The 14,298-nt window shown below is 30.6% G+C and overlaps 1 protein-coding gene across 1 annotated transcript in view; it reads right to left on the bottom strand.

Moving 5' to 3' along the window:
• Positions 1 to 791: 791 nt before the first annotated feature.
• LOC148946644 (UPF0598 protein CG30010) overlaps positions 792 to 14,298 on the bottom strand; it is a 54,557-nt gene continuing 41,050 nt past the window's right edge. Inside the window, exon 3 of the mRNA XM_089096296.1 lies at positions 792 to 1,324. Within this exon, the coding sequence (XP_088952422.1) occupies positions 882 to 1,324 (443 nt within the window). The 3' untranslated portion in view covers positions 792 to 881. The remainder of the gene's footprint in view (positions 1,325 to 14,298) is intronic.

Below are 14,298 nucleotides of genomic sequence, written 5' to 3'. Positions count from 1 at the left end.
TCCTAAATTTCCAAAATATGTCCCTTATTTGCCCTATTATGTCATTTTGTTCCCACACGTAGGAATATGTCCTTTGGACATAAAATATGTCAAGTTGGCAACCCTGCTTGCAGGTAACTGAACCTACTAATAGACTTACTAGCATGTCTATGGGCATGCTAGTAAGCATTGACTATACACGAGGGGTTTGAACTCCAAATGGCTCCTAGTACACCCCCTTTGTGTGTTGTCGTATTCGTTGACCTACTTTGAGGGGTTGGTAACCCAAATGGCTCCTAGTATATCCTAGCACCTAGTTGTCGGATGCAGGGCATTACTGCTCTTTTTTTAAAATCAAAAGTCAGTGGACTCTAACAAGCCCCTGTCCTAGAGCCGTTGTGATGTCTGGTACTTTTTATATCTGGAAAATGATCACACATGATCTTTCTTCACGACATGAAGATGATCTTTCTTCGGTAAAAAAAAATATACGTCTGTTTTTGATATTTGGTCCTTTTGTTGCCCCTTGGGACATCTGATCAACTTTTTTACGTATTTATTTTGTCCTTCCTAAGGGGCTGCTCAATTTGCGCGTGGGACAGTTTTCCAGGGGTGACGTTGGCTTTCATTCCATGTACAGAACAAAACTTTCAGTTTTTATATTCAATGCATTCATAATGTTTCACCATAAAACATTATTGTATTCACCGAAATATGGCATGAAAAAGATTTCAATGTTTGTTCCTTATCAGGTTTTAAATAGATGAGCTACTACTCCCAATTCAATAAATTCAAGACAATTTCAATTAAGTTTACGAATATTTTATTTCACCTTCACTTCTATATTCGGACACACCTATGATATAAAACCAGAACAATTCTTCTAAGTTTCCAGCTAGGACTTAGCCTCTCCGTTTTAGTTCTTTCAACAAAGACAACACTGTATTTTGCAAAGTAATTTTTTCATCATTCCATCTAAAGTGCGTTGGCAGACTTTCTTCGCCATTTTCAAACTCAAAATATTTACTAAATTCTATAGCAAGGTTAGAGCAGACTAATCCAACGCCATTTAAGTCTTCCAATCCTGGGTGATAAACCCTTCCCGAGTCAGGGAACATAGTCAGCTCATTAGGGTTAAACTTTACACACAAATCATCACCAGCTAGACCAAACGTCAAATATGGATTGGCATCCTTGTGTATTAGGTGCGTGAATACGATCGGCAGATCATCACAACGAATATAATTTCTTTCCCTGCCACAAGGGGATATGTATGGAAAATCTTCGTGACATCCAGTTTCATTTATCCGTATCCTTGAAAAGAAAAATTTCAGGAAGGTCTTATCTAAAAAATAAAAAAAAAATTCTTAAGGTCCTTTGTAAATGATCAGGAATATCATCCGCGATTTCATAGGCGCCATCAGTATCTTTCTTTGAAGGTAGTCCGGGACTGATACAAATTTCATTTATACACCCACTCGAAACAAATTATTCTTGGTTAGACAATTACTTGTCTTTGTTTTTTTAGCCCTAAGATAGGACACAAACTAAAACCAGATTCGGCAATGGACAATGGCTGTGGAATACCTACAGTAAAGGGCAGATGAGGAAAACGACCCTGCTCTTTTGGTTTACTATTAAGGCGAAACAGTACCTTAAAGGATCGCCCTATCTCGTCCATTATAAAAACTTTGAATTTGTGTGACCAAGCTATTTAGAATTGATTGGGTGGTCTTGCTATAGCTTGTAGAGCTTGGACGAGACATCCGAATAAGTTATAGTTACAGTCAAAGTAGTTACAGTAAAATTTCTGTAAATGTAGGCATCTGAATGTAATTTTTATAGTACAAGGAGAAAAATGTAATTGTCAGTAGTAAGTCATATAAAGGTTAAAAACTTACATTCAAACTTACGCCTGAGGCATAGATATGTGTGTAAGTTTTCAACGAATTGGGGTTACCAGGGTCATTTGCAAAGAGGTAGTAATTTGAAATATCATATGGAATTTGCTTGAAGGTATATACTTTGCGTACGCGACCGTACCAAACAGGTTGGGTATAATCTGTTCTGGTTCAAGTTTTTTCTGACACAATTAACTGAATTTCTATTTCATGATATACAAGTTTTTTTTTTAGGTTAAATCCGTGTCGGAAAAACCGGTGTATCTTTTTAGTTTTCTTTACAATTCATATTAGTAAGAGAATTGAATTCAAAGAGGATAGTTTTTATTTGCAAGGATATTAGTAGAAGAAAAAAATGAGTGGTGCATTTACATTATTGGAGATTAATGATGGAGCTAACAACAGTGATGTAATTACTTCTTTAGTTTACGAGATTTGCGATTTTTTTGCGAAGAGGTATTAGCATAAAGGTATTGCGATGGTTAAGAATGCCTCACGGGATAATTAAAGAATGGGATGCTTACATCAGATACTTAATAGATTTGACGCTTACAAGACACATTGTTAGAAGGTATTCAATAGCTTAATTGAAAAGTAACGATATAATGACATTGTGACTTGACCTAGCTTTACCTCGCCGATGTGGTCTGTATAATACATAAGTAACGTTTGAAAAGTATTGTCAATCTAAAAAGAAATGGCTGAAGTGTTTTGAGGGGGATGAGTTGCATGGGGGGTTGAGTTGCACGAGGGTTCAGTTAAAGGGGCTACAGTTACACGGGAGTTTCGGTTATACAGGGGTTCAGTTACAAGGGGGGGGGGGGTTCAGTTGCACGGGGGTTGAGTTAAATTAGGAGTGAGTGCCACAAGAGTAATAGTTTTATTTACAATTCATGTTAGTAAGAGAATTGAATTCAAAGAGAATAGTTTTCTTTACAATTCATGTTAGTAAGAGAATTGAATTCAAAGAGAATAGTTTTTATTTGCAAGGATATTAGTAGAGGGAAAAAATGAGTGGTGCATTTACATTATTGGAGATTAATGATGGAGCTAACAACAGTGATGTAATTACTTCTTTAGTTTACGAGATTTGCGAATTTTTTGCGAAGAGGTATTAGCGTAAAGGTATTGCGATGGTTAAGAATGCCTCACGGGTAATTAAAGAATGGGGTGCTTACATCAGAAACTTAATAGATTTGACGCTTACAAGAGACATTGCTAGAAGGTATTCAATAGCTTAATTGAAAAGTAACGATAGAATGACATTGTGACTTGACCTAGCCTTACCTCGCCGATGTGGTCTGTATAATACATAAGTAACGATTGAAAAGTATTGTCAATTTAAAAAGAAATGGCTGAAGTGTTTTGAGGGGGCTGAGTTGCATGGGGGGTTGAGTTGCACGAGGGTTCAGTTAAAGGGGCTACAGTTACACGGGGTTTCGGTTATACAGGGGTTCAGTTACAAGGGGGGGTTCAGTTGCACGGGGGTTGAGTTAAATGAGGATTGAGTTCCACAAGAGTAATAGTTTTATTTACAATTAATGTTAGTAAGAGAATTGAATTAAGATAGAATAGTTTTTATTTGCAATTATATTAGTAGAGGAAAAAAAATGAGTGGTGCATTTACCTTATTGGAGATTAATGATGGAGCTAACAACAGTGATGTAATTACTTTTTTAGTTTACGATATTTGTTAAATTTTTTTGTGAAGAGGTATTATCTTAAAGGTATTGCGATGGCTAATAATGCCTCACGGGTAATTAGCGTGTTTATTTGTGTTTTTTTTCAGGGGTGACGGTATCGACCCATATGTCCTAGAATATTGAGAGAGGCCTCATTCAAATTGAAATTAAAAGTTCTAGTGTTCTTTTTAAGTGACCTAAGAATTTGTACGGCAATTAAGCCCCCTCCTAGGTTCATTTTTCCCAAATTCATTGGAATAAAAGTTGATAAGAAAAGTATTTATTCAAAAAAATCTAAACGCTATCTCTTTGAGGACGAGCTAATCACTCAGCGTCCCGGGAGGAGGACTGCAAGCTATGAGCTTTATCCAGTGTTCGCATATAGCAGGGGTTCGTGGGGCGTCTACGGACGTTTTCAGTTTTTTGTGGTCGAGGGAGGGTTGGGGGGGAGGGAGTTAAAGGGGATGATATCTAACTGGAGAAAAGGGTCATGGGGGAAGAGAAATTTTCGATGGGGGGTATGTAAGATTTCTAATCACTATTTCCAATCGATAGGAAACTAGATTTTAAACTAAAATTTAAACAAGACATGCGTTTAAATGAATAAAGATTTCAGTTGAAATTTCTTCAACTGAAAGTAAGGAGGTATTTTAAAACTTAAAAATAACATAAATTATTTCGTATATGAGAGGGTTCGCCCCTTCGTCAATACCTCACTCTTTAGCACTATTGGAAATGTATGCATGCATTGTCATGACAGTAAGGAATTAAATTTCTTTGGAATACCGAAAAAATTCAACTCTTATGTTGGTGGTTATGCGAGATTGAGATCTCCAGAGATGATTGCACTCAAAGAGAATGCCAACATAAAAATAATCATTGATGATAGAGGACAACTCCTTATTACTGTTGCAGCTAACACATTACCTACTGATACATCCGATCGTCACCTTTCGGGTATTAGCATTCAACGGAAGATCAATAAAAGAAAGGCCTACTCTTCTACTAATATCGTAAACCATATCTTGTCTATGTTTCGAAACTGTTACCTGTGTAAAAATAATGTGATAATAGACAGTGAAATTGCCAGAAAAATAAAAAGGGCATTGTCAGAAAATATCACGATGGAATATAAGGATGAATCGATGAAAAACAAAGCACCAGCAAACGTTACTGCCATTGATCAAACACTCATTGATCCAAATAATACCAAAGACGAAAATCATATTGAGCCTGTTGATGAGACACCAGTAAAAATTGTGTAAGACTCAAAATGGAATAATGATTATCCTACTGATTACGAACTAAGAGAAGACAATAGCTATAATATCAAGAGAGAACATGGTGAACTATTTTATGGAACAGATTCAAAATGTCCAAAGTTAATCATTGATATTAATAACGTATCATAATATATTTTTTGTATTAATATTCTACATAGCATTATTTCATTAAAAATATATTATACATTACATTGTTATGTGTTCATCATTTTTAGAGTAAGCTAGCATATCAAACGTTTAGAATATCAAATAAAATGACGGAGATGTAAGAAAAGGAATTTGCATACATCTATTGTCAGACACATGGGAACAAATTCTTCCTTGAATTCGCCTCCTGGATAAATAAAAAAAGACATTTCATTCAAGAAATTATGACGAAACTCTAAGTAAGCAACAAACTCTTTCTTGAAGTTACCTCATGGATACACAATGCAGAAATTTCATTTAAGGAATTATCAAAAATTGTAAGTAAGTAACAAATTCTTTCAAAAATATGTTAATACGTTTAAGGAATAAATATCTTTAAGCTTAACCCGTCTTTATTCTTTAGAATAGTTTTATGCATTTCATTAAATTATGAAGAAATTGTAATTAAGTAACAATAGCTTTCTTGAATTCGCTTCCTGGACACAATACAGATATTTAATTCAAGAAATCATAATAAAATCGCAAGTAAGTAATAAAGTAGTTATTGTTTTCACCTATTGTACAAGCAATACTGATATTTCATTCTTGAAATTATGAATTATTTGTAAACTTTTAACACACTCATTGTATCTTTTGAATACAAAAGGCAGAAATTTCTTTTAAGAAATTATCAAAAACTTAACTTAAGTAGCAAATTCTTTCTTGAATTCACCTCCTGGGTAAGTAAAAAAGACAATAGAATAAAGGATTAATGAAAAAATTGTAAGTCAGTGGCAAATTTCTTATTGAATTTACCTGATTGATTTACAAAAGACATTCGTTTGAGAAACTATGATATAACTAAAAGTAAGTAGCACACTCTTTATTGTTTTTCATGACTTAGATACACGATGTAGAAATTTAATTCAAGAAATTATGAAAAAATTCTCAGTAAGTAGCAATTTCTTTCTTGAAGTCAACTCTTGGATACACAATACGGAAATTTCATTTAAGAAATTATGAAAAAAAAACAATTTTTTTCTTTAATCAAAATCTTGGACGAAAAAAAAGTAAAATTAATTAGATAAATTATGAAAATATTTGTAAGTAACAAACTCTATTTGTTTTCACCTCTTGGATATACAATACAGATACTTCATTCAAGAAATTATGAAAAAACCGCAAGTAAGTAACTTTTTTTTTCTCTTTATCAAAAACAATTTTCACTTAGCTGCGCGATGTAGAAATTTAATTCAAGAAATTAGGAAAAAATACTCATTAAGTAACAATTTCTTTATTTAACTCAACTCCTGGATACACAATATGGAAATCTCATTCGAGTATTTCTTGACTTAGATACACGATGTAGAAATTTTATACAAGAAACCATGAAAAGAGTATCAGTAAGTAGCAATGTCTTTCTTGACCTCATCTTTTGAAAACACAATATGGAAATTTAATTCAAGAAATTATGAAAATATTTTTAAGTAAGTAAAAAACTCTTTATTGATTTCACCTCTTGTATATACAGTACAGATTTTTCATTCAAGAAATTACGAAAAAATCGCAAGTAAGAAACTTTTTTTTTCTCTTTATCACAAACAATTTTCACTTAGCTAAATGATGTAGAAATTTAATTCAAGAAATTATTGAAAAATTCTCAGTAAGTAACAATTTCTTTCTTGAAGTCAACTCTTGGATACACAATACTGAAATTTCATACAAGAAATTATGAAAAAATTGTAACTAAGTAGCAAATTCTTTCTTGAATTTACCTGTTGAGCATACAAAAAAGACATTTCGTTCAAGAAATTATGACAAAATTCTAAGTAAGTAGCAAACTCTTTATTGTTTTCAAGAGTTAGATATATGACGTAGAAATTAAATTCAAGAAATTATGAAAAAATTATCAGTATAAGTAGCAAATTCTTTCTTGAATTCACCTGTTGGATAAACAAAAAACATTTTTCACTTAGCTAAATGATGTAGAAATTTAATTCAAGAAATTATTGAAAAATTCTCAGTAAGTAACAATTTCTTTCTTGAAGTCAATTCTTGGATACGCAATACGGACATTTCCTTCAAGAAATTATGAAAAAATTGTAACTAAGTAGCAAATTATTTCTTGAATTTACCTGTTTGACAAACAAAAAAGACATTTCATTCAAGAAATTATGACAAAATTCTAAGTAAGCAGGAAACTCTTTATTGTTTTCAAGGGTTAGTTATACGAAGTAGATATTAAATTAAAGTAATTCTGGAAAAGCTATATGTCTAATGATAAAATAATATCCTTTGCTAACCTTGATAATTATCAAAAAAATATTCAGTTTAAGAAATTATGACAAAATTATCTGTAAGTAACGCACTTTATGGTTCTTATAAGGTAGTTATACGATGTAGAAATTAAATTAAAGAACTCATGAAAAAATCGCAAGTAGCTTTTTTTTTCTCTTTATCACAAACAATTTTCACTTAGCTACGCGATGTAGAAATTTAATTCAAGAAATTATGAAAAAATTATCAGTAAGTAACAATTTCTTTCTTGAAGTAAAATCTTTTATACACACAATAAGGTAATTTAATTCAAGAAATTATAAAAAATATTTGTAAGTAAGTAACAAGCTATTTATTGATTTCACCTCTTGAATATACAGTACAGATACTTCATTCAAGAAACGTGATTAAACACGTTTTGAAACTGAATGCTATTGGTATGCCTTTCCTTGGCACCTTTCCAAACGAGCGGGGATTCCCCACTGGTTCCTACCCATTGCAAAAAAGTGAGCAGTACGAAAACTCCACGTTTTCAACCAGACTGGTTTTAGATATACGACGTAGAAATTAAATTCAAGAAATTATGAAAAAATTCTCAGTCTAAGTAGCAAATTCTTTCTTGAATTCACCTGTTGGATAAACAAAAAAACGTTTCGTTCAAGAAATTATTACAAAATTCTAAGTAAGTAACGCACTTTAGCGTTTTCATGAGTTAGATATACGACTTATAAATGAAATTAAAGAAACTAAGAAAAAACTACAAGTAATTAGCTTTTTTTTTTCTCTTTATCACAAAAAATTTTCAATTATCTAAGCCATGTAGAAATTTAATTATAGAATATATTAAAAAATTCTCAGTAATTAAAAATTTATTTATTTAATTAAAATATTTTTTAAAAAAAATACTTAAATTTAATTAAAGAAATTATAAAAAATATTTGTAAGTAAGTAACAAGCTCTTTATTGATTTCACCTCTTGAATATACAGTACAGATACTTCATTCAAGAAACGTGATTAAACACGTTTTGAAACTACATGCTATTTGTATGCCTTTCCTTGGCACCTTTCCAAACGAGCGGGGATTCCCCACTGGTTCCTACATATTGCAAAAAAGTGAGCAGTACGAAAACTCCACGTTTTCAACCAGACTGGTTTTAGATATACGAATTATAAATGAAATTCAATAAATTCTGAAAACGTTATAAGTATAATGAGAAAATAATATCTTTAGCTCACCTTTTTTATTATCAAAAAAACATTTCGTTCAAGAAATTATGAAAAAATTATAGGTAAGTAAGGCACTTAATCTTTTTCATAAGTTATTTATAAGATATAGAAATTAAATTCATGAAACTATGAAAAAACCACAAGTAAGTAGCTTTTTTTTTCTCTATCACAAACAATTTTCACTTAGCTACGCCCTGTAGAAATTTAATTCAAGAAATTATGAAAAAATTCTCAGTAAGTAACAACTTCTTTCTTGAAGTCAACTATTGGATACACACAATAAGGAAAGTTTATTCAAGAAATTATAAAAAGTATTTGTAAGTAAGTAACAAGATCTTTATTGATTTCAGCTCTTGAATATACACTACAGATACTTCATTCAATAAACGTTATTAAACACATTTTGAATCTACATACTATTTGTATACCTTTCCTCGGCACCTTTCTAAACGAGCGGGGATTCCCCACTGCTTCCTACACATTGCAAAAAAGTGAGCAGTACGAAAACTCCACGTTTTCAACCAGACTGGTTTTAGATATACGACTGAGAAATTAAATTAAATAAATTATTAAAAAATTATAATTCTAAGCAGCAAATTCTTTCTTGAATTCACCTGTTGGATAAACAAAAAAAACATTTCGTTCAAGAAATTATGACAAAATTATAAGTAATTAACAATCTTTATTGCTTTCACGAGTTAGATATACGACATAGAAATTAAATTCAAGAAATTATGAAAAAATCGCAAGTAAGTAGCTTTTTTTTCTCTTTATCATAAATAATTTTCACTTAGCTACGCGATGTAGAAATTTAATTCAAGAAATTATGAAAAAATTCTCAGTAAGTAACAATCTCTTTCTTGATGTCAACTCTTGGATACACACAATAAGGAAATTTCATTCAAGAAATTATAAAAAATATTTGTAAGTAAGTAACAAGCTCTTTATTGATTTCACCTCTTGAATATACAGTACAGATACTTCATTCAAGAAACGTGATTAAACACGTTTTGAAACTACATGCTATTTGTATGCCTTTCCTTGGCACCTTTCCAAACGAGCGGGGATTCCCAACTGGTTCCTACACATTGCAAAAAAGTGAGCAGTACGAAAACTCCACGTTTTCAACCAGACTGGTTTTTAGGGACCAATCGGGAGATATATGCAAAGTCGACATAGCTTTATTTCATTTTTTTTAAGCTACATGTAGACGAGGAAACGGGCGCGCACGTAACCGCGTCTAAAGGAACCTTAAAAAAATGAAATAAAGCGATGTCGACGTTGCATATCTCTCCCGATTGGTCCCTAAATAACCAGTCTGGTTGAAAACGTGGAGTTTTCGTACTGCTCACTTTTTTGCAATGTGTATGAAGCAGTGGGGAATCCCCGCTCGTTTGGAAAGGTGCCAAGGAAAGGCATACAAAAAGTATGTAGTTTCAAAATGTGTTGAATCGACTTTATTGAATGAAGTATCTGTACTGTATATTCAAGAGGTGAAATCAATAAAGAGCTTGTTACATACTTAAATAAACTTTTGATAATTTCTTTAATGTACTTTCTGTATTGTGTGTATCCAGAAATTTACTTCTATAAATAAATTGTTACTTACATATAATTTTTTCATAATTTCGAGAATTATATATATACGTCTATTATCTATATGAAAGTTGTTTTGGAGAAAGAGAAAAAAAAGCTACTTACTTGCGATTTTTTTTCATAATTTCTTGAATTTAATTTCTACGTCGTATATCTAACTCATGAAAACAATAAAGTTTGTTACTTACTTAGAATTTTGTCATAATTTCTTGAACGAAATGTTTTTTTGTTTATCCAACAGGTGAATTCAAGAAAGAATTTTCTACTTAGACTGAGAATTTTTTCATAATTTATTGAATTTAATTTCTACGTCGTATATCTAAAACCAGTCTGGTTGAAAACGTGGAGTTTTCGTACTGTTCACTTTTTTGCAATATGTAGGAAGCAGTGGGGAATCCCCGCTCGTTTGGAAAGGTGCCAAGGAAACGCATACAAATAGCATGTAGTTACAAAATGCGTTGAATCACTTTTATTGAATGAAGTATCTGTACTGTATATTCAAGAGGTGAAATCAATAAAGAGCTTGTTACTTACTTACAAATATTTTTTATAATTTCTTGAATGAAATTTCCGGATTGTGTGTATGCAAGAGTTGACATCAAGAAAGAAATTGTTACTTACTGAGAATTTTTTCATAATTTCTTGAATTAAATTTCTACATTGCGTAGCTAAGTGAAAATTGTTTGTGATAAAGAGAAAAAAAAGCTACTTACTTGCGATTTTTTCATAATTTCTTGAATTTAATTTCTACTTCGTATATCTAACTCGTGAAAAAAATAAAGTTTGTTACTTACTTAGAATTTTGTAATAATTTCTTGAACGAAATGTTTTTTTATTTATCCAACAGGTGAATTCAAGAAATAATTTGATACTTAGACTGAGAATTTTTTCATAATTTCATGAATTTAATTTCTACTTCGTATATATAACTTGTGAAAACAATAAAGTTTGTTACTTACTTAGAATTTTGTCATAATTTCTTGAACGAAATGTCTTTTTTGTTTGTCCAACAGGTAAATTAAAGAAAGAATTTGCTACTTACTTACAGTTTTTTAATAATTTCTTGAATGAAATTTCAGTATTGCGTATCCAAGAATTGACTTCAAGAAAGAAATTGTTACTTACTGAGAATTTTTCAACAATTTCTTGAATTAAATTTCTACGTGATTTAGCTAAGTGAAAAATGTTTTTTGTTTATCCAACAGGTGAATTCAAGAAAGAATTTGCTACTTAGACTGAGAATTTTTTCATAATTTCTTGAATTTAATTTCTACGTCATATATCTAACTCGTGAAAACAATAAAGAGTTTGCTACTTACTTAGAATTTTGTCATAATTTCTTGAACGAAATGTCTTTTTTGTTTGTTCAACAGTTAAATTCAAGAAAGAATTTGCTACTTAGTTACAATTTTTTCACAATTTCCTGAATGAAATTTCCGTATTGCGTATCCAAGAATTGACTTCAAGAAAGAAATTATTACTTACTGAGAATTTTTCAATAATTTCTTGAATTAAATTTCTATATCATTTAGCTAAGTGAAAATTTTTTTTGATAAAGAGAAAAAAAAGTTACTTACTTGCGATTTTTTCATAATTTATTGAATGAAGAATCTGTACTGTACATCCAAGAGGTGAAATCAATAAAGAGTTTTTTACTTACTTACAAATATTTTCATAATTTCTTGAATGAAATTTCCGTATTGTGTATCCAAGAGATGACTTCAAGAAAGAAATTGTTAATTACTGAGAATTTTTTCATAATTTCTTGAATCAAATTTCTACATCGTGTATCTAAGTCATGAAATTCTTGAGTGAAATTTCCGTATTGTGTATCCATGAGTTGACTTCAAGAAAGAAATTGTTACTTACTGAGAATTTTTTCCTAATTTCTTGAATTAAATTTCTACATCGTGTAGCTAAGTGAAAATTGTTTTTGATAAAGAGAAAAAAAAAGTTACTTACTTGCGATTTTTTCATAATTTCTTGAATGAAGTATCTGTATTGTATATCCAAGAGGTGAAAACAAAAAGAGTTTGTTACTTACTTACAAATGTTTTCATAATTTCTTGAATGAAATTTCCGTATTGTGTATCCAAGAGTTGACTTCAAGAAAGAAATTGTTTTTTTTTCATAATTTCTTAAATGTAATTTCCGTATTGTGTATACAAGAGTTTACTTCAAGAAAGAAATTGCTACTTACTGGGAATTTTTACCTAATATATTGAATGAAATTTCTACATCGCGTATCTAAGTCCTGAAAACAATAAAGAGTTTGCTACTTACTTGGTATTATTTTGTTGTTTATCAAATGAGATGTCTTTTGTTTATCCATCAGGTGAATACAAGAAAGAATTTGCTACTTACTTAAAATTTTTCATTGTTTCTTCAATTATTTATCTTTTTTACTTACCCATGAGGCAATTTCAAGAAAGAATTTGCTAATTAATTAAGATTTTTGATAATTTCTTAAATGAAATTCCTGCATTGTATATCCATGAGGTAACATGAGTGTGTTACATATTTACAAGTCCTTCATAATTTCTTGAATGAAATTTCAGTATTGAGCATCCAATAGGTGAAAACAATAAAGACTTTATTACTTACTTGCGATTTTATTATGATTTCTTGAATTAAATATATGTATTGTGTCCAGTAAGCGAATTCAAGAAAGCTATTGTTACTTACTTTCAATTTCTTCATAATTTAATGAAATGTATAAAACTATTCTAAAGAATAAAGACGGTTTAAGCTTAAAGATATTTATTGCTTAAACGTATTAACATATTTTTGAAAGAATTTGATACTTACTTACAATTTTCGATAATTTATTAAATGAAATTTCTGCATTGTTTATCCATGAAGTAACTTCAAGAATGAGTTTGTTGCTTACTTAGAGTTTCGTCATAATTTCTTGAATGAAATGTCTTTTTTTATTTATCCAGGAGGCGAATTCAAGGAAGAATTTGTTCCCATGTGTCTGACAATAGATGTATGCAATTTCCTTTTCTTACATCTCCATCATTTTATTTGATATTCTAAACGTTTTATATGCTAGCGTACTATAAAAATAACGAACACATAACAATGTAATGTATATTATATTTTTAATGAAATAATGCTATGTAGAATATTAATACAAAAAATATATTATGATACACTATTAATATCAATGATTAACTTTGGACATTTTGAACCTGTTCCATAAAATAGTTCACCATGTTCTCTCTTGATATTATAGCTATTGTCTTCTCTTAGTTCGTAATCAGTATAATAATCATTATTCAATTTTGAGTCATACACAATTTTTACTGGTGTCTCATCAACAGTATCAATATGCTTTTCGTCTTTTGTATTATTTGTTTCAATGACTGTTTGATAAATGGCAGTAACGTTAGCTTGTGATTTTTTTTTCATCGATTAATCTTTATATTCCATAGTGATATTTTCTGACTATAACCTTTTTATTTTTCTGGCAATTTCACTGTCTATTAACACATTATTTTTACGCAGGAAACAGTTTCGACATGTAGACAAGATATGGTTTACGATATTATTAGAAGAGTAGGTCTTTCTTTTATTGATCTCCCGTTGAATGCTAATACCCGAAAGGTGACGATTGGATGTATCAGTAGGTAATGTGTTACCTGCAACAGTAACAAGGAGTTGTCCTCTATCATCAATGATTATCTTTATGTTGGCATTCTCTTTGAGTGCAATCATCTCTGGAGATCTCAATCTCGCATAACCACCAACATAAGAGTTGAATTTTTTCGGTATTCCAAAGAAATTTAATTCCTTACTGTCATGACAATGCATGCATACATTTCCAATAGTGCTAAAGAGTGAGGTATTGACGATGGGGCGAACCCCCTCATATCCGAAATACGTTATGTTACTTTTTAGTTTTAAAGTAGCTCCTTACTTTCAGTTGAAAAAATTTAAACTGAAATTTTTATTTATTTAGACTAGTTTCTAGTTTAAATTTTAGTGTAAAATCTTTTTTCTTCTCGTTTTTAAAGAGTGAAGGTATTTATTACATAACCCACAGATACAAGTTATCGTCCCCAAGGAAAATGGCCTCCATTTTTATATCAGCCCCCTTACCTCCATCCCCCCCCCAATAACTCGACCACAAAAAAAAAACTGTAATCAGGCTTATAAATACCCCTACAAAAATATAAATTAACAAAAATGATAAAGAACAAAAAATTCAGTCCTCCTCCCGA

This window comes from Artemia sp. Qi Xiang Cuo, chromosome 11, assembly GCF_049724085.1.
Source record: "Artemia sp. Qi Xiang Cuo chromosome 11, ASM4972408v1, whole genome shotgun sequence".
Taxonomy (NCBI): Eukaryota; Metazoa; Arthropoda; class Branchiopoda; order Anostraca; family Artemiidae; genus Artemia; species Artemia sp. Qi Xiang Cuo.
The sequence above is the reverse complement of the archived record's forward strand: the minus strand, read 5'-3'. Positions and strand labels throughout refer to the sequence as shown.